This window comes from Falco rusticolus, chromosome 7 (assembly GCF_015220075.1).
Source record: "Falco rusticolus isolate bFalRus1 chromosome 7, bFalRus1.pri, whole genome shotgun sequence".
Lineage (NCBI taxonomy): Eukaryota > Metazoa > Chordata > Aves > Falconiformes > Falconidae > Falco > Falco rusticolus.
Genome location: NC_051193.1, coordinates 10957153 through 10983729, shown reverse-complemented (window position 1 = coordinate 10983729; position 26577 = coordinate 10957153). Strand labels below are relative to the sequence as shown.

Here is a 26577-nt window from a genome sequence, read left to right as displayed (position 1 = left end):
CTTGCAGGTCCATCACCTATGTCAGCACAGAAACTATAAGCATGTCACTACATTTGTATTGCTCGTTCACTAAGTGCTAAACACAGAGAGAACAGGGATAATGAGGGCACCGCAGACACTGAGACCCCAAAGTCCTTCATCTGTCTCTTGCTCATTCTTTTGCCTCTGGCCAGTTGCTCTTTGTGAAGAACAATTCCCATGTGTTGAGTTGTGCCTCACGGTGACCCTCTGGCTGTTGTTTTTGTGCCCTTTTAAAATGCTTGACAAAACTGTCACAGAAGGAGTTTGGCATCTGGAAGCTGTGACAGACACAGTATGACCTGATTCATAAAACATAACTAAACAGCTCGGGCTGCCAGAGGCCAGGATTTACAGGACTGCGTTTCCAGAACGGCCTTCAACGCCTGCTCTACTAAATGCACTTTCCCACTCTGCCGCAATACAAACTCCTCAGCTGCGTTAGGGTGACCTGCAACACTGAAGTGACAAAGCAGTCGAGACACTAATCTTGTTAGAGCCTACCCTGTCCACTGCTGGTCAGGAAGGGGAAGGAATGACCCCGGCTGCAGCTGCACCTTTTACACCAGGCTACAGGGGTAGGGAGCACTACAAAAAACAAGAAAACGTCATTTTTCAGAAATTCCTCTAGCACAGCAAGCACAAAGGAAAAACCAAGTCACAAGATAGTTTCTGCTACATTATCCACTACAGCCTCTTTTTTATGATAAAATCCTCCCTTCATTCTTATTTCTGGCAGGTGCAGCCCAAGCCACAAGGAATTTAAGGACTTCCTGCCCTCCTATCGATCTACTTCATCTCCACTTCAATCATGAGTTACAGTCTTCTGTTAGGTGCTAAACCATGGGACCTAAACACCCTTTGGGAGACCTGCCAAGGTCAGTCTGATGCCACCAATAATGAATTCCATCTCACTCATCCTCTCTCGAAACACTTCACAGACTGAAGATTACGTGTTTCAAGTGTATTCCAAGTGTAGAAAGCAGGGATTTGCAGAAAAATCAAGGAAGTTGCCCGAGAATAAAATACAAATCAGTCACAGAGCTGGAAGCTTAACATGCATTTCCTAAGTTCCAGTCATGAAGTATCCTGTGCCATCCATGCTCACCCAAGAATTTCTACATAATCCATTACTTAAAAGCACTCCTCCTCTTTTCATTAGCCGTGAAAATGAATAGAATACTATACCCTATATCCTCTCTCAGTTGTGTTAGATGTCCTATACCATGATGCTACAACACAGCTCCCATTTTCATTCTGAAACCCACCCACCCTTCCTAGAATTAGCACTGAACACATGCATTTGCAGAATGCTATCATATTCCTGCATCCATCACTATTACATTGCACTTTCAGTCTTGGGGAGAAAGTGAAAGATGACACAAAAGCAGTAAGGGAAGAACAAGGAAAGGAATTAGGAAGTTGTAGTAGGCGTCTCTGGTTTTCTAGAAAAATAATAATAATAATAATAATAATAATAAAAGTCTAGAACATTTGGGAGACTCAAAAGAACACTCAGTGATGCCTTCTAATGTTTCCCCCCCAAGTCATGCACAAGTCCTTTCTTTCTCCGATGTACCCGTTCCAATTTATTCATCAACTCATAATTACCACCTGTACCCCTGTCATGTTTTAACAAAACTTTCTGCCAATTTTATTTAATCTCATCTATTTCAAAGACACAGAAGCAGCACCTAGCCCAGGCTAAGCCAGTAAAATCTTCAAAACAGTTCATTAAACAAATTCAATGAAGAAAGAAAAGTCTTGTAGAAAGAATTCTAAAATGGCAAGAAAAATAACATTTTTTTTTCCTCCACAGCTAAGTAGCACAACAATTGCAATTGATAGAGCAAATTAAATTATAAATGTGCTGGTGATTTGATAGATACCATTTTCTGAATGTCACTGAAAAAACGCCTTCTTTGGGAAACAGAGTTAAGATCTAGAACAAGTCCTGTTGGTTCTGGGGCCTGATTCAATCATGCAAAGTTCATTAACCTAAAGTTAAGACTGAGCAGGCAGAAAAATCATGGAACTTCTCTAAAATGCCACACACCTTAAGAAAAACTCCTGACAAAAACAGAAAAGCAATTCATTAAGAGGTCTGTTTACTGGTTTAAAAGGTAGCTGGTGACTTCAGAATGCAACCTGCCCCCCCTCCTTCTATTTGGAAGGCCAAAAGACATAAGAGATACATTGACTAGTACTGTTTCTTCTGCTACCTAATTCTTCAAAGTCGTATATCAAAATGAAGCAGAGGAAATCAGAGAAAACCCAAAATTACCTAGAATGAAAGAGACTTGACGCACCTATCTTTCTGTCAGCTAAAACCCAATATCCAACGGCCACATAATAAATGCCCTGGAATGATACAGAAGTCCAAGTTTAGCTCTCTGCAAACACTGGAGCACTTTGCTGTATCTACAATGTCGCTCGTCAACTAGTCGGTCTTATCAGCACATTTGCAGTCTGAACATAGCAGCTGTCTCCCCTTGTTTATTAGAAATTTCTATTTCTGCATTAGAAACAGGTGGGCAAGCTCAGAGAGCTAACAAGTTTGTCTTTGATGTAGAGATGGACAAACCCTCTCATTAACAGAACAGCATTTAAAAATCATTATGAAGTATTTTTGATCCTATTTCATTTTTGTATTGCTGTATAATTACAGCCCATTAATGACAAATACTTGTTTCTAAAATCTGTCAGTTATAAGACACAAGAAGTGTCAGCCTGTGGTGTCTGCAAGCTACTAGTTTCAATAAATTGCTGTACTTATTTTTACGGGTATAAGATTGGCTGCATCAGTCACATAGCAATGGATCCTGTTCTCCAATTAGGGAAATTAAACTCAGTTAAAACAGGTTAGGCAGAAATCTGCATAGACCCTCCCAGCAAAATCAACTTACGGGTGGGAATTAGAAATAGCAGGTGTTCAGAAGTACAGATAAAACAACAGGAGAAAAACAAATATACAAAGTGCATTGCAAAAATGCCTCCTCTCTCACTATTGCTCTCAGGCAGATTAATATTAGGATCATCACTGAGAAATACCATTTACTACATTTCATGTGAGCGTAGACCCCCTTGCACAGATGTGGGCAGAGTAGCTGAACAAAGTATCTGCTTGCAGCTCTGGCAAACATGCAGTAAAGCTGCTCCCTGCAATCCAAACAACTCCAATCATTTGTAACACATGACAAGCTAGGTCAGCCTTTATCAGACAAAAATGTGTAGCTTGGAACATTAAATCCAGAAATTGGATCGTTGTTTTCCAGAAAGTTTTGAAAGCCTTGAGGTATCAGGTGAATGACTTTTCTATTTTAAAGTGAGCCGCAATAGACAGACTCTCCAAACCAGTCAGCCAAGACTTAAAAGCACCAAGAAACTTCCCAAATTAAAAGGGTAAAGGTGAAGACAATATGAAAGTTATAACACCACCCACACTGTTTCCCAACAGTCTGTTAGTTCTGTGTATCGAGGAAGGGTTTGCCTATGCATAGCAGAAGCTTAATGTTAGAGTGAGAAACGCAAGATTCATAGGATCGTGAAAAAACACGTAAGAGTAGCAAGCAGCCTTCCCTGCTAGCACAATGCACTCTGGTTACTGTCACAGCCTAGAAATTCTTTAAATCAATCTGTGCAAGACAACCTTCTTCCCTTAAACTGTCCCCAAGCTGGGTTCCCAAACTAAAAGCAACGGTTTGCTAGCAGAGTGGCAGAGCCCAATTTTTGCCCACTCTTCCCAATCTTTCTATCCAGGTCCAGTCAAAAAACAGTGTGTTCCCATAAGATCATCAGAAAGCAATATGTACATAGCTCAAATCTGTGTATCAGAACAGTCTTTCTGTTCCAGTAAGGAAAAAATATCGAACCGGAGACAAAAGCTACACCGTACGACAGCGAGCGCAATTGTCTGGGTCTGACAGCAGCTGGTACACATGCTGTGCTCCATGAGCTTTCCAGCCATGGATTACTCTTTCACAAGACCAACCTGCCAGCTGTCCTGCCCCTTACTCCCTGACCACAGCTTGCCTAGGAGTTATCGATGAGAAGGTACAACCAAACAGAAAGGAGAACAACCGGTCACTGGGACAGCCCAGCGGCTCATCCCCTCTTTTTCGAAGAGTGCTTCTCCACTGCCTTAGAGCAGACAGGGCAGAGAAGACAGGAAAAATAATTTATAAAAACAAAACAAAAACAAAACAAAAAAAACCCCAAAAAAACCAATCACACACAAGCAACACCTCTACCATTATAAAACTCCCATTTCTTACCTTACAGCAGGTTTCTATGCCAGAGGCTATAGGAACCACCTTACTGGCCTTTTATTCAGGGAGCAAGGGTGATCCACAGACTGCCCCAAAGGAACTGATTTAACACAGGTGTTAAGGGCAAACCAAACTACCTTCAGGCCAACCCACTTTATATCCTGCATCAGCAGGTGTTCCACACCTTGTAATTTGTGAAAAACAATGACCTGTGCAGTAAGACACGTGACCAATTGGGCAATATTGTGACCAGCTGGAAAAAAAACCTTCCCTGACCTCTGCTTTTACCTTGAGGCACAAGTATTAACTTTTCACCCCTTAGTAAGCACGCTGCTCGTAACAATATCCAGTCTCTGCAGTCCACCTGACCCTAAAATTATGTCCTCCTTCATAGAGCCCATCTCTGTCACATTGAGAACAGATTTAACTCAATTCAAATGCTTCTCAGGCTAATTTATACAGTACCACATTGACCTTTTAGTGTATGCCCCGCAGGACAGTGTGTGACTGGAATTTATGGCCAGGCATGGGAAATGTGCAGCTCACTGAAATACAGGAAGTTTGTTGGGGTTTTTTGTTGTGGGTTTGGTTGGTTGGTTTTTTTCATGCCATGATTTGAAGCTGATAACAGAAACCTAGCAGCAATTCAAAGCCTGTTCACCATTTGAGGGAGTAAAAGCTGCCTGGGGGCTCTGGTGGGCGGTATTTCAATACCTCTACCAGATACTCAGATTGGCCATTGGAAGCACATCATCTGCAGGTTTGATCCGATTTTTTTCCACCTAAGGAGAAAAGATGATGGTTTTTTCTTCCCCTTCTGTTAAGGCAAGAATTTGGGTGATGTACCACTCCTGTGGAAGCTTGTAGCTCCACTGCAATGAGGCCAGGGCACTGCGGTGTTGCAAGACAGGTGTGTTCCCAGCAGCTGGCTGTACATTTCTAAAGCAATATAAGGAATATGTAAGACCAAACTGTTTTCGGTTTCATTCATAATTTTCAATGCCTTATAACAAAAATACAAGTAGTACCAGGCTCCTGTGAGAAGACACTCCTGAGACACTTGACAAACCAATTACAAATGAAAATAATTATGACTAAGATATGTGCTGGTTTAGATTTTCAAGATGTTTAATTCATTAGCGTATCAGAAAAGGCTCTGATATTCTAGAAGACTGGAGCATAGCTGGTGCTAAGCACTACTGATGTTCTAGCCCAGGTCCATACCAACCAAGACAATATTGCTAACTTACGTTCCAGAAAATGCTGCTGTTAATCAGAACATTTCTTTTCTGGAAAGGACATGCAAAGGTTATAGGTCTCTTGGGACAAAGACAAGACTGTTATAATTCAAAGAAGGAAAGGTAACAGAACAAGTGCTGAAGAAACAGCAGAAAATTCTGTAGCACTATCTCCTGAGAAGAGGAAGGGATTAGAACAAATCTCCAAATTCCAGAAGGAAGGTTATTTAAAAAAAGAAAAAAAGGCATAAAACTAAACACTACAGATGAATGAAGAGCAGCCACTGCAGTACCAATTATCTCACTTCAGATGGCTGTTCTGCTACCATGCTGCATAAGACGAAGGGTGGGAAATAAAGGAACATTACCCTAACATTACTTTATCCCTTTGCAAAACACACTGTGGTGGCTGCCTAAGCTTCAAGGCCCATTTTTGGTGTCCTTGTTCATTGTTTTCTGTGCATTGCTTGCTGCCTTGACTAATTGGATTCAATATATTAATACATGTTTGCCAAACTCACAGAAGGCTGACCATAGTGTCAAAGCTGTGCTGGCTGAGTCCGTTCCACCAAATGCTGGGATTCAAAGAGCAGTTGATACATCATGAAAAACTCTGGCCTCAGTCTGCAGCCAGCCATGTGTCTGTCTCACAGATTTAATCTTCTGTTCAACCAGCTTCCACCTTTATGGCAGCAGGCTGGATACTCAAACAGGAACATAGTTTTGCAGGATTTTGTCTGCTCTTTTTCTCTATGGGCTGCCACATTGTTGTGACTGGGATATCAGAAAGAAAAGAGAGATGTTTGAAATTAAAAGACAACTCAAGATATTTAGAGCACACTCCATAAATGTTGCCTATCTGGAGATCATTGTTTTGGCTTCAGATGCTCAATAAACTGCCTATTCAAGTGGAAAAAAGAATTCGTATTCTCAATTCTGTGATTACTTAACACTATAGAATACATGACAATTTGATTCAGCTTTCCTTCACTACTGCATTAAAACAGGATCACAGTTTTCACAACAGCTGAGTCTTTCTGTCACCAAACCCAAACTGTTTGGTACAAAGCAAGAGAGGAACCAGCACCTCTGCCTGGGATCCCTGCAAATTAAGAGCCAAATCTTCAGTTCAAGGGAATGCACAAATGCAAAACTCACTCCTGCAGATGCAAAAATAAAGCAAAAAATATTTTTCTTCATGCTTTGCTATAATGATCACGTCATTCAATTTCTATAAACACTAAAATCTGTTCACTTTGAACTATAATCACAAATAAGGAGTAGAGATAGAAGATGAAAGGAAAAAGCAGAACGGGTTCTGTAAATGGAATATTTTAAGGAAACATTAATGCTGGTGGACTCCTTCTGCATAAGATTGCTATTTGGACCACGTTAAGTACCTAGATAGCTAGAAAGACAATCTATCTGAGACAACATCCTCTGCTCACATTCAGTGGAAATACAGTCTAATGCGGGGGGGGGGGGAGCACATGAGGAGTGGAGGCTTGCTTCAATTCTTGGTTTCTCTCCTGAGATTTTCATCAATAGTAGCAATGGTTCTTCTTGTATGACACTTGCAGTGTAGAAATTCCACTATAAAAGCCTATCAGTCCTTTTCACAAAAAACACTCAGCATCCAAACAAACATGGGGAACTGGATCGCTCTATATTTGGCATAAAAATGTGACCTAAGGGTTCAGCAGCATTGGCTATACTGTGTGCATGTGCGCTGGAGGAGGTATGGCACGCAACGACACTAGAACAACAACAGATGCGCTTGCTGTTGTGAACTGTTTCCAACCAGCACAATGCCAGGTTAGCACTCCAGCTGAATTGCTACAGGCAGTTCTTCTGGCTGCTTGAGAGATCATTACCAACCAAAGCAGGTCATTCTACCTCCCTATCTCAACATTATTACATGAGAGCTTCCTTTAAAGAGTGCATTTTCCTTTGGGGCGGACTAACTCCAATAAGGCATTGATCTAATTTGATCCCTGTTGCACTAGGAGATATGTCATCTCCAGCTTTGAAAAAGTTATTCAAGAGAAGAGAGCTTGAGCCTGTCATAATTAACATGCAACACAGGTTGCCATGCAGGGAGCAGGAACAGTTATAATAACTTGGAGTCAATAATTCATAAACTATAATGCATTATTAATCAATTATCGAAGCCTGAATTACATTTAATGAGATTAAGCTGATTGGAGCACTAAGCTGTTTGAATCATATTGATTTAATCAATGTGCTTAATTAAACTGTGTACATTTTCCACATGATCATTATTTCCCAGTATCCTGCCTAAGTGGCCTCTGCAATTCACATTCTCTGCTGTTCTTTGCTCAGAAATTGCTCTTTGCTGCAAATTATATTTAAAGGTAAAGGGTTTGTTTCTGTCTGAGAAAAGATCAAAGTTGCAAAACAACCTTCTAAATAGCTTATACAAGCAAATTGAGAAATGTTAGAGTATTTCTCGCAGCAACTATGTTTGTCTGATTATGTAGGCTTAAGATGAGACCAAGTAAACACACCTCATTTGTCTCACTTTATCCCTCATTCCAGTTTTAGGAGCATCTGCAGATTCAAAGGGCACAAGAACCTTGCTGCACCTATGCCAAAAACATTACTCTTTCCATCTTTAGCAACATGTTTAGACTCAGACAGAAAATGTATTTCAATTCCCCAAAAGACTAAATTTAAGATAAGATAAGCAGGTGTCATTATCTTTTTATGATAATGTTCATAACGGTTTTCCCAGCCTTGCATAAAGAGGACATATGATGATAGAAGGGCAACTCAAAGTGACAGCTATTACAGATGTAAATCCATTTGCTAGTGTCATATTTTGTTTAATTTCCCTCACCACTTCTGCTAGTCAGCTTGGATATTAGGTTTAACTTTAAACTCCACAAATTAGCTCTATGATGCTACACATTTTTAAAAGGATACTCATCAGGGGTGTCCCCAGACTGGCAGAAATACTCATAACACACCTCAAAATCAGTATTATTAATGGGAATCACAACAGTACCACCAGCCACGAAGACAGCTTTGCAATTACTTTCTTTGTGGTACCATAAACAATGACTCCCTCACCCCACTCTGTGGAGTGACACTGTTCTCAGTGGATGCAGGGTTAACCCCCATAACAATATATGATGCTCGTGTCTTTCAGCTGAGAACACAGCAATGCTGGAGGTAGTCAGCTGTACCACCCTAGACCCATTGAAATCTTCATTCCTCTAAGGAATTCCTTTGGGTCTGTTTCAGTTATTCCTCTCTATTAACATTAACCAGAACAGCACCTACTGTACCTCACATCACTGCAGAGGTGTGCTCCCTTTTCCCTTCCGTAACTAAAGGCGAGAGCTAACCGACCCCAACTCTGCACAGCCACGAGACACCTCCTGAGGAACGTCCCTATGGCAAGCTCAAAACAGCACAGTGTAAACTGTCCTTCTCCGATCAGTCACTTTGCAGTTGGTGGTTTTAATTCCATCACTTTGTTAACATTAGCAACGTATCAGTGTCCACTACTTTCTTAACTAGAAGACAATTTTATCATTGCCTGTATATGCATGTTTAGATCTTTTCCGTGCACATCTTTAGAGTTATCTGTCCATTTTGCTCTGCCACTTACAACAGTAACCTACAGCTTGCAGGGTCCAGTCAGCCGTCTGCCTGGGAGTTTGGTAGGACATAGTTACTACTGCACATTTGCATGTGTAACACTGTGAATTAAGGGTTTGCAAGCAATTACTGCGCACAGTGCATGCTGTTAACACTACCTTCACTGGGCTGTATGTGGCAAATGCAAGAAATCAGAGCTCTGCAAGCACCTATTAACTTCATTGAGCAGGGAGTTGACACCAAGGCTGGAAGCTCTATCATTCTCACTGTGTCTGCATTCATTTGAGAATGGTCTAAAAGATGTTTGGAATTGCTCTCCCTTCAAAAATCCCTTTAACTCTCATTAGGCAGTGATTAAGGCTAGACCTTACATAGCCAGGAACAAAGTCACAAAAGAGATGCCTGTCCAGCCATTCCTTCCTCTCCACTGGCCAACTTCCTTCCTTTTCAAAGGCTCCTATCTGATAATTCCATATCCAAAGCAGGTGGAGTGTACAGGCTCACCACACATGTAAGCTTGCTGAAAACTGTCTTGCCTTTTTTTTTTTTTTTTTTTTTTTTTTTTTTTGCGGGGGGCGGGGAGCAGGGAGTTGCAGGGAGAGGAGCAGTGATTAAAAATTTCTGAGAAGAGCTACAGTCCTTGAGGAAAAGCTCTGTGCATAATATGGAAGGTCAAATCTGCCGAGTCTTACTCTTTGTGAGAAGGAATAAAGAGGTAGGAAAGAAGAACATGGTGAAGACAGATAACAGAGGAGACAAAAAGCAGGCCCTTGTCTTATCATCAGTGCTTCCCACTCACAGTCAGATGGAAAACTAATGGCTTTATCTTTACCACAAGACTATGGGGGATACTGGAGTTACAATGAGTAGCAAAGACATCCGTACCTGCTGGATGCTCAGCATCCATATGATGACAGGAAGGGCAAGTTTAAAATAACAATAACAAAAAACAAGAGACGCCCTCCCAGTTTCCATTTGTACAAGCTGCAAAGCCCATCAAGGACCACGGACCAGCCTCGGACTTTCTGCTGCAGCTTTCAGGCACCCACACAGATGTTGATCAAGTGCACATGGGAATTGTGCTGTTTGTAACTGAGCTGTTGCATAACGGATGCAAAGCACAAGGAGCTGAAGAGTTCCTGGCTCACTGCTTTCTTTCTTCATTTCAGTTTCAGAACGGAGCATTTAATAAAAATTATTCAGTACACCACCATCGCATAAAGGGGAGATAGAGAGGAAGGAGAAAGGAGCCTAAAGTGAATATCAAAGCTGCACATAAACAAGGCATAATGAAGGAAAACAGCAGCCCATTTTTCTCGCCTTCAGTATGCGGTGAATGTACACTGCCTGCAAGCATGCATGGCTTGTGCTTCCTATTAACAAGGCACATGTTAATAAATTTAACTCAGACAAATTTAACCATCCTTGGGCCACATTAATCAAAAGCCTGACAAGACCAATCTGAAAGAATTGAGCAAGGAAAATAGAGCACAGCTGACACCGAGGTTTGCTTTTGTTGTCCTTTGTTGTCCCTGGGCTGCTCCCACTCCATCAGCACCTCCAGTATCACAATAACTCCTTCCCACTGCACTCCTTATGGGCTGATCACGCTGTCCTCCCAACACTCCTCACCCGCCCAATGCCTCTTCATCAGTGATGTTTCCTACTCCCCATGTGTCCGTACTACAGAAGGATTTAGAGTATCTAAGTACAATCACGCCCAACAGCTACGAAGTCCTGGCGAGCTTTGTGTTTTACCTGTGCCGCTGGCATTACAGAAAATCTCTTAAGGTACAGATTAGTCAATGAACAAAGGAGAAATAAGACATTTGATAGGAAGCAAAATGACTATTTCTTATGAAAACTATTGATTGGTCAGAACTAGGAGGAAAGAACAAGGGCTATCAATTTTCATTCATCACCCATGCGCCAAACTCCCTAGTGCTGGAGCTCCATTTCACTTCTCAAGCTGAAATACAGATGCACAGAGACTGTACAAACCAACGGGAGTTATTTCTGAAAAAAACTCCACCCTTTGGTGCCTTCACATTTAGTTCTACGTTGTTGCTTTTGAGTTATGTTTTTAGCACGGAAAATACCGACATATAGGTCATTCCATCAGCCAAACCACTTCACAGAGAGAAGGGCATGTCATACAAGATGAGAAAACAGAAGTAACTGCTGATCAAAGCCTCACAAACCAGCACAAATTAGGCTAAGCGCGTCCCCAAAAGCCATAATTATCCAAGCTGCTTAAAAAAAAATAAACACATACGTGATTATTCAGATTTGCCTAGAGGCAACCCCACAGCATAAAACATGGTGTGCTGCCTTTCTGCTCCTCTGCTTGATAAAACAACAAATATTTTCATCACCTAAGAGTATTGGTGCTTACTTTTATATTCTTGGAAACTTGAGAGAAACTGTGTTGACTTGCCTTGCCTTGACCCTGTCTTCCCCCATACAATTTCTGTTTCAGTTCAGACAACTGGGTTTTCTACACGTTCTGTTTTGATTGAGTTCAATTGGTTCATGGACAGATCTAGGAAGTCCTCAATCTTACTGCATTTCAAAGCTTTAGAGGAAGAGTTGTTTAGTGGCACATGATTTCATGGTATTTTAGCCAGCACTCAGGCTCTCACTGAATTCACATAATATCACAAACCAAGGGATATTTCCTTCTCTTGAAAATAAAGAGGATTTCAGCTACATAATCGGAATTTTAACTCAGATACTTAATATTACAACAGCCTGAAGCATTCAAAACAAGTGTCTGTCCAAACTGCTCATAGATCCTTTATGAATCTTTCAGCAAATCTGTGCTAAGTTAGCCAAGCTTTGCCTTCACAGACAGGTTAATGACCTTTGAAAAACTGCCAGCCTCTCTTCTAACTCTGCAAGATGCATTCTGATACATTCTGAGAATACAGTGCTCCAGAAAATGACACCACTTCCTAATATTGTCACATTTATATCACGATACTCCCTAAAAGAGGTGCAATTCTTGGGGTATTACTGCGCTGGTCGGTACTGTGTTGTCAGTTCCTCACGATCGTCATTTCAGCATCTGTGCCTCTCAGTTGTCTTGAATATAGGCTGTAAGTCCTGCATGCACAGAGGTTGTCTGCTCTCCCGTGCTGTACCACACCTGGCACAACAAGGTTTCAGTTCAGGGCTAGCCCCAATGACTGTAGATGGTATAAAGCCTGACACATTATCAATGTATGCAGCTATGTTTCCCTCTTGTCTCTGGTGCCAAATGTGAAAACATTCTCAACTATTCCTGCTTTAGTTCCATTGGTACAGATATATACGATTTCCTTCCAGTTCTTTTAGTCCTGATCACTGTATCAACGTGACTGCAGACCTGGGCATGTTGTGGGGTTAGTCAGAAAGCAAGAACGCTGTTTTACAAAAATGCTGGAGATGTTGAAATTGGTTTTTTTGCTTTCCTATGACAAAACACACATTTCACAAAGGTCCTTTCAAAGCCAAAGGTGCTGAAATTCAGTGTTTAGCACTGATCCACTCCAAGTCTTTGCTTTGATCAAGTCTTAGCTTAGCTTTTGCTTTGTACCTTCATTGGAAAAGCATACTCACTGGGGCAGAAAAACTGGCTGATTGCATGTCTCTTCTGGATGGCTCAAATCCTCAAATAAAATATTCCAACTCCAGTTTCTTTCAGTTTCCCTATTAAGATCTTCCACCATGAAGTTTAAAACTTGCTGTCAACATTTGACATCTAACCAGGTGATCATCTGCAGTGTGCCAAAGGTTTATTTATATAACCAACATCCCCCAGCACAGCTCCCACCCACTCGTTTTCCATTCTATATCATCATTATCCCAGAACAGAAGTATTTAAGGGCAGGAATTATTTCTTTGTATCAGGCATGGACAGCACCCACCACAGCCAAACCCCCTAATCATGTGTTGTAGGTGCCATCATGGTGTAAATAATATTAATAATAGCAACACTAACAACCCAATTTTCTCTCTGACACTGCTTCCCATTCCTGCCATTAAAGCTGTGTATGTGCATGCACCGTATGAATTCCCATGTAGCCTGTACTTGGTAATTTTGCTTTAAGATTTCAATCTAGAAAAGAACATTCAAACTCTAAAATTTGCTAATTCAGGGTACATGCTCAATTTATAATACAATTATTATAATAAGAGGGTATGAGCTCAGGATGACGCTGTAATGTCAGCATAACTGCAGTCACTGTGCTCTAAACCTGAACTAGAAAAGATAGCAATAATTTTCACCAACTCCAGTATTTGAGCTTCTTTTAGTTTATGCATATAGCGTGGACATTATAAGGTGTCCTACTCATGTTTACCACATACTGCTGCAAGTAGAATTCTGCAGAAACGTGGTTCTTATCAACAGAATCCTTTTGGATACTTCTAGCCTAACATCTCAGTGAGATAATGATATATATTTGCTTAACACCCAAAACAAATCTTAAGACAATTTACATTTCCACATTCCCTCAAAGTTCTCCACCTATGTTATGCACGTGTGAAGAGCAGAGATTAAAAAAAAATATGAAAAACTGTTTATGCCTTGTCACTGACTCAAGAAAAAAAGTTAACCTACACACAAGTAGTTATTAGGCTCTCAAATCAAAACTAACCCAATGTGATGCTAACCAGAATCAACTTGTCACTTGCTGCTGATTACAGAAACTTGCATATCTTAATCTTGCTAATCAACGCCACTGAAGGTCTAAATCTTTGACTTTCACAATGAGAAATAACCACCTCTAGATATAACATGGCAGTTATAACATTTACTGTTAGATAGTACGCCATCAGTTAGGACTCGGACAGAATACAAGGAGCTATATTGTGTTCAGATGGATCTACCAGGCCTGTTGGAGAAGCTGGAATTTCACCAGAATACTTCAATTGCTGCCCACAGCTGGAAAGTTCTTCTTGCACTTTTTTCTTTTTTTCAAGTTTGAGACCTCAAAATACATAAATCATTTCAATATGGACCAGCAACACACACACAAAAAAATATCAAATTTCTTGTTGAATTGTTTACTTGAACAAAGTTTCTTTCTGTTGGAGATATTTGATACTGAACTTTATAATTATTTCAGATCATTAAAGAAAAATCTGAAGTAAAAAATAGTGTCAGCTCTCCTCCCTTCTCTCTGTAAATCTGTGATTTTAAAAAAAGCACTGTAATTGGCTATTCCCCATATTTAGATTTCTTTTTCCAGAATGAAGAAGGCAAGAAAATCAACATATTCACAAAACAGGTTGTCACTGCCACTGCTGACATGACCGCAGCTTGCCAGCATCTTATTTAATGCTTCATTTGTCTACTTACGGAATTGCTCCAAGTCATCTCTTTTTTTAGATTCTGGCATGGCAGTGATAGTGAGCAATGGACATAGATTTCCTCCCAGCGTCTGGCACAGTGTGTGCTGTCTCCAGTAAACCTTCTTCAGGTTCCTGTTCTGTTCGAGGATATCAAGATGGGACTGAGAAACAAGCAAAGAAGCAGATTTATAAATGAGTTCACAGCCAATAAAAATCTGATTTTATTCCACTAACTCTGTTATTATTGGTACTAATTCTACCTCTTGCTAACTTGCCAGCTCCTCTCTTCCACCACTTAATATCACCACCTTTTACATCCCAGAAACATACACAAGCCATCCAGAATACATCCCTGTTCACTGAAGCTGCACAGAACTACTTACTCTTATGCCATGATCTAGTTGAAGATGTCCCTGCTCATTACAGGGGGTTGGACAAGATGGTCCTTAAAGGTCCCTTCTAACCCAAACTATTCTATGATTTTACCCAAACAGTTCCTAGGTGCTTTTCTTATTAATGTAAAGGACTTTGTTAGCAAATTTTCCAAAAGAGAACTGCTTACTCCTTATATTTTAGTAAGGGTTGTGTAGAAACATGAAAAAACTCACTGGGTTTGAGTGTTTATAGAACCAACTGGTTAGCTGTCAAGCACATGCCAGTGGAATTCAGGAACAACTCCACACCAGGGGGCAGCCAAAAAGTTTACAAGAAAACAACATTTTGTGCAATCAGGAGTGGGAAATTTGAAGATTGTCATTCCAAAAAGTTATTTTAAGAGGAGAGTTTCTCCCCCAGCCCCTCCAAAGTTTATGGCAGTTTTAAACAAATCTTAAGTCCAGCTTCTTGAGAATTCGAGAAAAAGAATTGGCAGCTTAAAAGAAATGACTTTTTGGAACAAATTCTGATTGCCTCATTAGACACATAGCCACTTGTCACCCACACACCAGATGACGTGTAATTCTCTCTGTTTACACTGTAATTGCAAGTGGTAATTAGTGTAATCCCATCACTGGGTGTTGCTAAGTGTAGTGGAACACCAGTTGTCTCTTGATTGGTAGAAATAGGTGTAGCACAGTATGCACGCTTGTCCTGACAGTACTTAAACTAAAACACACTGATTCACCGAACAACCCTTACATGGTAACTTTTTTTCCTTACAAGTTAAAGCTAAGTTTTACCCAACGTTTATGGGACAAGACATTCCTGTTCCTCAAACCTTGGAGCTCACATCTTTCAGACTGCTTTCCCAGTATCCATTTGAATGCAAACACAGAACTGAAATTTTCACTCATCTATGTCATAAAACAATTAACATACTGCTCTATAAAGTAAATTCAATTATTAGATCTCATATAGATATAGAGAACTCAATATAATCATTTACTTATGTTCCTGGTGCCCAGTGAAACTTAATTGGGTATAGCTGCCACAGAGATTTCAGTTAGATATCCAAACAATTAACACTGTGATGTAAAAATAGGCAAATTACTGTTCATAAAATAAATGTAATTACTGATGGACAAAAAATAATGAACTGCAGAGTGCACCCAGCTCAAATAGGATTCTGCAATGTGTATTTCCTGTAAATATGTCTGTAACTATTAAACATATGTGACATTTAAAAACATTTTCAAATTACTAACTCCATATACAAGTTTATCTTCTTCCCCAAAGCGGTATGTATTTAATTGAGCCCTTGGGTTTGTAATCACTTTTAATTTATTTCTGATATGTAAAACCAACATACTTCACCAGTAGACATATTCTTTAAAATGCAATCTTATTGGTGCACAAAGCTGATTTAGTTTATTTACTGTGGAAATTAAAGTAACATGGAAACCTGTAAATTGCATCAGTCAACATTTTAAATTAGTCCAAGCAAAGAAGCCTTTTAGAATTATTAGCCAAAGCAAAACTGTTGTTTCTAAAGAGCTGGACATGACAATCTATCGATCTTTTCCATCTATAATTCCCATTTACCAATCTTTATGGTCCTTACTGGGTCCAAGTTCATTTAAACTTTTCCTATGGCAAAATTCCCTTTAACTTCAATGAACATTTGATTTGAAGAGGCAGTGAAATACTTCAATACTTGGCCCTGCAAGTCTAGAAATAACATCTTTTTCATCTCTATTCTATTCATTCAGGAGCAGGTGAGATATTCAGGGATTCCCAGAGCATACAAACTCTCCAAGTCCCTCTTGCTTTTGTGCCAGCAGAAGATAGAAATCAATAACAGTAAAATAATGATGAGGCACTGCATTTCAGTAATAAAGTATGGTGGTGAATAAGCCTACCCAAGTCTTTAGTATTACACTCATCTTTTCCCCTGCAGACTGTAGGAAATACATGCCTTCAAGGTTATAGGTCAAACCCCACTACTGCAGCATACTCTCTTCCTCATTGATTTTGAGGTGTAACTGGTACCCATAAGCCTAATGAGAAGTGAGCTGGAAGGTATATTTTGGACAGCGAAGGCTTCACTGGCCCTCTCCCAGATATTGGAAGCAGTTTCTTTGAACATCTGTAATGGGATGCAAAGCAGTTGACAAGAGACGGTTTTGTGAGAATTAATCTAAGCCTAACTATGCTGGCGTGCCAAGCAACACGGCTAGTAAGCAGGAGAGGACATTGTCTCACTTGAAAGCATACTCTTTCACATCTGGTAATGGGAAACTGATACCATTATAAAAAAAAAAAAAAAAAAAAAAAAAAAAAAAAGTGAGCCCAAACTTTACTAACCCTCACTAGCAGTTACTGCTCAGAATAAAAAGGGTAGACAATGGAAATTGAGGGGAGAAAGAATGGGAACTGATCCACTGGAACTTTGCGTCTTCATTTTCAGTAACATTATTATCATCTTTGACAACAAAGCAAAGCTACTCCCAAAACTCTTTATTTCCCTTCTTTTATTCTACCTTCCTTTCAGAACCTGGGCTGTCCTACATCAGTCACAGAGAAAACACACCAGGTGCATTTCACAGAATATTCCCTTACCATCCACCCCTGCCCAGAAAAGGCTGTAGAAAACCAATCCTTCCCCAGGAAGCAAACTTGGTACAACTCAGTAACACAATTTATGCCTTGGACTTGTATTCTTTTAGTTTCTGTACTGACAGGTCTGGGGGGGGTGTCAACTGCCTACTGATACTCCAATCGGCACAGCGGAGACAGCTGACAGGGCACTGAAATGAGGTCCAGCGAGGCGGTGCTGCTGGGTGCAACTCTGAAAGCTGAGCCTTACCTTCTGTCAGAAGGAGGAACTGACAGCTTTCACTTCTGAGTTGCTGTTATCTTTAACCTCCTGCTTCCCACCCTTCAGGAGGAGGATCCCGCAGCCCCAAGCAAATGGAGACATCTTTGGTTTGCATTATGACTGGTATAAGTGCTAATGGTTTCTACCCAGCTTTTCCTATATAGAAATTTTTCCTACAGCACTCTGGGCTTCAGACCTGGCAGGGGCTGCAGTTGCAGACACAGGGCAATGACAACACCATGGTCACTAACTGCCTGTGAAAATGGTCCTCTAGACTATCTTAAAATCTACACATACCCAAGCAACTCCAACCTGTCAGACCCATTAGCTTATCTAGGTGGATGTATCAGTATTACCATCATTGTAGAGTAGGTATAGGGGTAATGGTAGGCCAGGTAGCAGACATCATCTTTATGAGGGAACTTGATGCTGAAGGTGAGTGTGTAGTAGCACTTTCCTCTCACACCTCCTCCTGCAGTTGCACTGCAGCAGTAGTGGTTTCTGGAACAAGAGAAAGAGCGGGGAAGTAGATGATTTTCACTTCTGGATGCACATTTGGAGCAGCCATGAAAGAACTAAGCATTCAGAGAAGCATCCACCCTGAATGAGCTTCCATCTTATGCTGTAGATGGGCTTCAAACTCAACCAGTCATTGCACTAAGACTGGGAAGGCCCCACGCCAAGTACAATCAATCCAACCCCAGCAGTGACCGGGTACAACAGTATAACACAGCGCTCAACAGCCTCCAGTAACACAGCAACGCACCTACAGGCTGTATGAAAGAAGGAAGGTTAGCGAAACCATGGCTCTACTAAGCGGAGATGGGAACAGGATCGTGATGGCGAGGACCGCTGACTAAGGTGGTACCCCGTTTCAAGGGTGCCTCGAGACTCCAGCAGTACACAAGGACCAGCATGGAGTCAAAAGGCAGAACCGAGCCCAGCAGTACTGGGCACAGCCAGTCACGTGCTGCTGACGGGTGGGAGTGCTCTCATATAGCATAAGTTTGTTTCATTTTTTGAAGGCGCAAATAAGAAAGAAGCCAGCTAATACCAGTATGTATAGCACAGTCCAGGCATATTTAAACTAATGCATTCAGCTTACACTGCTGTATTGCTTCCGACATCCAAATTATCTTGCTCAAAGATGCAAGTACCTATTCACAGCCCTGAACAATGCCATGTGAAAATATTCTGTAAAAGCCCGGAGATTTAGAAAATACGAACATCCTACCAAACCAACCATTCAGTTCCACCACAGGAAGAAAAGGGATATTGCAGGAATTGGAAAAAAAAAAAAAAAAGTAAAAAAAAGTAGAACATACATAAAAATATTTTAAATATCATCAAAAGGTCTTTGCTGAGTAGGAAGAGGAGTAGAGTAAGTTTGGGAAGAGACTGCAGGTAGAGGAAAAATGAACTCATATAGATTTGCAGGTTTTGAGCTACCCAAAATATCCTCTCTTTTGGATGCCTTCTTTTCAGAGACTTGAACCTCTCCCTGTCAGGGAGCAGCAAGGACCAGTTGCTCCCTAAAAGACAGGGAGCTGAGCTTGATATGGAAGCCAGCAGGGCAGTGTCCCCTCGCACAGTACCTGAGCAGGGCAAGCTCAGGGATGGCAGACAGGTTCAATCACATGTCCAGACCATCAGACAAGTTTGTGGTCAAGCCAGGAGGTTGGTTCATGGGTCAGGATCCAGATCACCAGAGCTGATATCAAAGCATGGAGACAGCAGTGCCTGAGCTGGAGCCTGACTGCCACAGAGCTCAGGCAGGGACTGAGTGACCATGGCAGAGCTCAACTAGAGCTCCTGGGCCCAGGAGCAAAGGGTGTAGGTGGGGACACTGGGTGACACTGGTCAGGATCATCAAGGCCTACTAGTGCACCCAGGTCCTTGACATTGCCTTCATTAAAACCACAAAATCTTAAAGTGAGCTTCTCAGTCTAGTTCCAGGACCAAATCTCTTGCAGGAGACTTACTGTGATAAAGAGATGACTTTAGGCTGAGTAAAAAAGTTTTCTTTCAGCAGAGATGAAGAGACAATTCATGCACTTTAGTGAGAAGCCTCACAGCAAATCGCATCCATAAGTACATTTCAAACAATATTTTTTCCTACATTGCGCCAATTACGCTGTTGCCAAACCTTCTGATTCTGAAGGACTGTGAGGTTTCTTTGACAAATGTTATCATCAATGTTGCATTAAAATGCAAAATAGAAGAGGCAACCAAAAGATGCAATTTCAGCTCCTGAAATTTACAATGCTAGTTTATTTTGCTGCTGTTCATTTTTATTCAAAGGGGTGGAGAGAAGAGATAATTATTCTTGTCAAATTCTCCAAAATAATCAGCTCTTTTTTCATAAGGAAGATACAATACAATGCCACTGGGTTTACACCTGAATTTAATAGTTAAGAACACGTGGAGTGAGTGATACTGACTGGATCAATAGATAGTACAGGAACACATAGTCACAGTGGCAGATTGAAAAGTCTATGATTTTATTCTCAGTTGAACCCTTCACCCCAACATTTCTTTTGCAAATAAACCACCTTAATATTAGACAAAATCTCACAGAAAAAAATATGCAATGAACACACAAATATGAAAACATCTACTTAGCTATTATGTATTTCAGCAGATCCAGGATTTGAGGTTTTTATTAAATTGGAACAATGACATTTAATCTAGTTCCTGTTAACTTTGACAGTGAAGGATAATTAAGAACCATTTCTTGTATAGCACATAAGGAAAGTTGTTATGTCCATAGGTTCTCTTACATTGTGTCACTTGGAATGTTAGATGCCCTTATTCATAAAGAACTGTCAGAAAGTGCTGAGAACTTCTACGTCTTCCCCTTCAAATTCACTTTTGTAGTTAGAGGTGTGGGAGGAAGCAGGACCCTGCAGGCGGATACTGCGGTATCTTATATGCTACCATATTTATATACACGTTATTCCCACCTGTCCCTTCAGTAGAGGCTTTTCCTCCTATAGCCTGTAATTCTGCAACCAAAAATGTCTCTCTTGCCTAAAATGTCCCCATTAACCCCAGAAGTGTTGCAGCACCAGACCCTCTGACCTTGATGCTAGGCTGGTAGTCAATGGTCCTTACTCCTGACAGTGCTCAGATCCCATGGTCCGGAGGGCACCGATGCACAGCACTCTCGCTGCACTGCTTAGCAGAGCATTTCATCCTGGCTCTGACCACCTCTGCTGTTCCAGCAAACTACCCACCCTGAACAGGTATTTCCAGACTTTTGAACCACTCCTTAACATCTGCTTCAATCTATAGCAGACTATCTGGTAGTAACAGGAAGTTTACAGGTGGCTTTGTAAGACTTTAATATTCCTCACTCATGCATAAAAAAGAAAAACCACCTGTGTGTAAGCAGCGTAATGATCATGTATTCTTACTGCATATCATCTGGTCTCCTCACAATCCATCATACAATGCAGTAGCTATGAATCTTTTTAAAACAAACCAAAAAAATAGCATTTTTCCTCCTTGCCTCCCTCTCCTTCTACTGCTATCACCCCATTAGAGATGGCTCTATTGCCTCCTTGTTCCTCCACCAGGCTGTTTTGCTTCCTCACCCCCTTTTCACCACAACACTCTACCATACCAGCATGCAGTCCAAATTAACAAGAAAGGAAGAAGGAAGGAAAACAAGACCCTAGTAACATCTAGTCCTCACTACCTTATTTGTGTCCTCTATAAAAAAAATATTCAAAGTCTCCCATGCTCCCTAGAAAGTAATGTGTTGATTAATGGAAAGAAAGAAAGAGAACAAAAAGTAGTGGTTGTTTGGTTGGGTTTTGGGTTGTTTTTTTTTTGGGGGGTGTGTGTGTTTTGGGGTTTTCTTTTGTTTGTTTTTTTGGTTTTTTGTTGTTTTTTTTTAATTAGCGTGCAAGCTGTATCTACTGTGGCTTTCAGTCATTTTGTAAAAGTGAAATGATTTTTTCTTGCTGTTCTTCAGAAATAATGTACAGGTAGTATATTTCTAGCATAGCTGTGATGGAAAGTTAATTAATAATTATTATAATACTACTTATCATTTACTCTGCACAATGATTTTTTGAGCTTAAAAGACCTTTGCAAGCATTATCTAATTAAAACTTACCTCCCATTTATCTATTCCCATTCTTTGGGTGGCAGATAAGTGACTCTAATTTTCCATCCTCTATAGATGGGGAAAATGAGACACAGACAGGTGAAGCCACTTGGCCAAAGATACAGGCAGGTTTGTAAATGAGCTGGACTGTATCTCGGGAATTCAAAAGCACCAAGTGATACAAGAACAACATCTCTTGGTCATCTCCTCTTTAGACTCCTGTCTAAAGCATTTTCTGTAGTAAAAAGCACTGGCAGGTGAAGGAATATGGCATTGTATCAGCTTAGACCAAAATGGCTAAAGAAAATATCAGTGTCCTAGAACTCTAGGCCATTTCAAAACAGAGTCCACATGGAAAGTAAACTATTTATCACTTCCAATCTGCTGGTGTACTCCCCTTTTCCAAAATACTTCTACTACCTGGAGACTGGTGTCCTTGTTTTACATGCCCTGACCTTCTTACATCTCTAAGTGTGGCTGCTAAGTGCAATATGCTTTATTAACACCCTGGTTCATACCATAACAAAAAGCAGCATTTAACAATTTAAAGGGCATGGCTGTTACTTTGGGGTCTGCCACATTGGTAACTGGAAAATGCACAACAACTTCATTTTCAAGGGCAAAAAATCCATGTTAAGGCATCTTTATTGTTGAGATTGCAGGCAGAATCCCAGTTGAAGCAGAATATTCCCACAGCCATCTTGCTACTAAGGCCTTCAGTCATATTGTAAAGGTCAGGTGCTCTCAGAGAGAGACCGGTGTCTCAGCCCTCTCTTGTAGACATCATTAGAGCTGAGCGGTTGCCTGCCAATGCTATGATGATGATTTAATCTAATATGATTATAAAGATGCTGAAAAGAGAAGACCTAGTTCTGACACAGCTATGACCACCAAACAGCCAAGTCTTTAGTGGTGATGTGAGAACAAAACACTCCATGTACCTCATTACTATCTGTGAACTGACTATTTTATGAAAAAGCTGAGGTTAGATAATATGCTTAGAATGAGCCATGAAACCAAAGGCACAAGCACATTGTCACGATTCAGCATGCTGCTATTGTTCCTTAAATAATTTGCTGGAAAGGAATATTATTCAGCACATAAAAGCTGCCAAGACAGCAAGTGAATTAGATGATCTTATAGTAACTGCAACTCTGTTTATCATGGGTGTATCCTGTCACTTCACAGAGAGGCAATAAAATAGAGCAGAAGTGTCACTCAGCTCCCTTTTGACAAGAGCACTGCTAATATTCTCCGTAACATAAAAACTCTCGTGAGACATATGGGAAAGGTATGCGATGACAGAGCTGTGCCACAACATTCATCTTTATGAGTGAACTACCGCATCTTCAGTGAAGATGAATGTCAGCAAAGATCAGCCAACATGCATCACCCAGATATCTTGCAAATGTGCTTTTCCTCCCACTGTCCTTCAGCTCAGAGGTTGCTCTCAAAAAGAGCACTGCTGCAAAAGCAATTAAGGCATCTTTGAGTTCCTCATTTTTGTAAATATATCACTCTTCCCATACTTATGAATAACTCCTGATAAAGGTAATTAGATTAAGCTCCCTTCAAAAGGCACCAGTCCCACCCCAGGACACCTATGACCAGGGTGAATGGAAATGAAATGAGCTCTTTACCCAAAACACAGGCAGCATGTTATCACTACAGCAATTCCATCTCCTCCTATTCTGAGCAACCCCAAACATACTTTCTTCACATTTCCTCCCACCCAAAACTTCTCATGGTAATCTCTTTTATAATCACTGAAATAAAAAGATTAGAGTTTCAGTAGAGATGAAAGTGCATATATGTGTGTGTGTGAGCTCTTGTGTATACAAAAACATGTGTAAACCTGGAATAAACTGTAAATGAGACCGGCAACTAGTTATCCTGGATGAATATGTTGACATATAATTCAATGTACAGTTAGAAAACACAGAATATTCCAAATCAACAAAACTCCATTCCTTCACATATTCTGAACAAGAATCTGATTACAAGCTTAATTGTACAATCACAGCTTAATCTTGGGAGTCAGCTGCTGTTTAATCACTGCACTATAACTGCCTTGTTAACGACACAAGAAGCCACTGCTATAGCAATCAGCACGTGAGGTTTGGCCCACCAGAAGCTCATACTTAGAGAAGGCAGAGGTTACATGCATGCAAATGGAAGCCATGGCACCACAGTACGTTAGCTCTTGAGGTAGAAAAGGTTACGTGAATAAAGGTTAGTGAAGAGTACTTGGAACAAAATAAAATAGCTACACAAATTGTTACAGACAGGATGCCAGGTTGAGAGAGGAGAATACGAGCCTTCAGCCCACCTACCCTCTCTCAAAAAAAAAAAAAAAAAAAAAAAAAAAAAACCACAAAAAAAAGAGAGGGAGATGACAAGAGAGATTTGGAATGACTTGGAATTTTTCTCTGTCAACACAAGTTTGAGGCTGTGCTACTTTTGGAAGGCAGCCCACTGCTGTTGTTTGGGTTTATTGTCTCATCAAATCCACTTGTGAACATAGCCACCTCTGAACCTAACAGCAAATTGTGAACTGCAACACAATTTCTTACAAAGAGAAAACTCATCATTTCACATCAGTGTCTAAAATTCAGCCACATCACATGAGTTCATGAAGAAAGGAATACCACTCAGAACATCGGAAAAGTTCAGCTCTGTCCTGAGAGCACTATTTATGATGCCAGACAATTATCATTGTTCTTAATTGTGTTAACACCTTTCTGTTTTCTTTTATTTCCCTGCCTGTCTGCAGTCATTGTGCAGCCCAAGCTCTCTGCTTCAACTGCCAGGTATTAGGGGCAAGGACCAGACTTTTGCTTTGTTTATACAGTATCCATAGAGTTCTGAGACACCGAGATGTTTTAGTGATGCAAGGTGGTGAATAGGAACCATGACACAAAAAATAACTAGAAGAGGAAGAAAAAAAAAAAGGGGGGGAGTGTGTGTGGCAGAAGGGGACGCAACTTGTCACTCAAGCATTTAGCCTGGAGAGGAGGAAGCTCAGGGGGGACCTTATCGCTTTCTACAGCTGCCTGAAGGGAGGATGTAGCACAGTGGGTGTCAGTCTCTTCTCCCTGATAACAAGCAACAGGACAAAACAGCCTCAAGTTGCACCAGGAGAGGATTAGATTGGATGTTCGAAAAAATTTCTTCACTGGGAGGGTGGTCAAGCATTGGAACAGCTTGTCCAGGGAGGTGCTGGAATCACCATCCCTGGAACTCTTTAAAAAACATGTAGATGCGATGCTTAGGGACATGATTTAGTGGTGGGCTTGGAAGTACTGAGTTAGTGGTTGGCCTTGATGATCTTAAAGGTCTTTTCCAACCTAAATGATTTCATGATTCTATGACTCCCAGTCTCAGCTTTCAGGTCATGACTGGTAAGGCCAGGATAAAATAGTCAATTAACACTAAATGCTGCAGTATTTGATTACAAAGTATGTGAACTTCACCCATAATGCTCTACCAGTATATCCTCAACATGTGAACTCTTTTTTTGCAGTGCAGGGCTGCTCTTCTTTCTTGCACCACCCCATCCAACAGCCTTTCCAGACATCCCACTCACAGGCACTCGACCAAATACATTTACTCACACCTGTGATTTTCCTACTTGTTCTATTCTGTCCTCCAGCCTTCAACTCTGCACAGATTTTCTACTCCAAAACATACCAATTATCCTAGTCCTGAAACCCCTCTTAATCATCATCTTTAAAATAATTAATAAATGATGTGGATAACATTTTGGAAGCCTTGAGAAAATAAAACATGGTTCGTTCAACCTACTGAAACCCCAAGCTCTACACTTGTCTCCTTTGACTGTAATAACCAGAACGAATCAGGGGTCAGTCATGAGATACCAGAGGGAGACTTTCTCACACGAGTCAAGTTCAGCTCAGATGCAAGTTAAAGTTGAGTGATCTGGTGTTTTTCTTCAGAAAGTCTGACACGCTGCAGAAACAGCCTAAAATGGGGAACTTGGATAAGTATCAGCCCTGAGCTTGTCAGAACTCCTTTATACCACTGCCGCCTGGTCCCAGAAGAAAGACAGAGTAAGACTAATCCCTATGGTTTTGCCATCAGGCCAGTGTATACGGTGCCAAGAAGCATGGTCCACAGAGCAGCTTGCCTTCTGAATTCCAACTTTGCAAAGAAGGGAAGCTCAGGAAGAGTCTAAGGTATAGGCATAGATTCACAAACAAATAAATAGATGTGTATTTGTATATGTCTATTTTTACATATGTTTATATAGATGTATATAGTATATATACATATACACACACCCCCTTCAAAACACACCCATATATATGGCTAATCCTTTCTTTAGCTCATCAGCTCTTACATCTCTTACACAAGTCAGTGTATCCAAAAGAAAAACAATGATCCCAACCAGCTCATTTCTTCCTGGACAGCGGAAAAAGTCAGCTACGCTATCTTTGTGGGTTAAGCTTCCTTGCATCCCTGGCTGCATCAGTAAGGTTTGAGCACTCCCCGTTCCCCTTCCTCCTCCTGGGGAAGTGAACTCTGCACATACCCTGTTTTTCCTCAGGCATCTAATATAGAGATCTCACTTGTAGCTGTTCTCTGAAGGTGGAAGCACGTAACACATTGAATTAGCACCAATTTAGAGACATTTGAAACAGGTGGCACCGGTGGTCAGAGGTTAACAACATCGATACAGTTAACAGGAGGGGAACAGAT

The 26577-nt window shown here is 40.8% G+C and overlaps 1 protein-coding gene across 1 annotated transcript in view; it reads right to left on the bottom strand.

The window, feature by feature from the left end:
- The window catches only part of AGBL1 (ATP/GTP binding protein like 1), a 332766-nt gene that overhangs the window by 189151 nt on the left and 117038 nt on the right, over positions 1–26577 (bottom strand). Inside the window, exons 16-17 of the mRNA XM_037393817.1 lie at positions 18101–18245; positions 14496–14649 (exon numbers count right to left, since the gene is read on the bottom strand). Coding sequence (XP_037249714.1) covers positions 14496–14649; positions 18101–18245 — 299 coding nt within the window. The remainder of the gene's footprint in view (positions 1–14495; positions 14650–18100; positions 18246–26577) is intronic.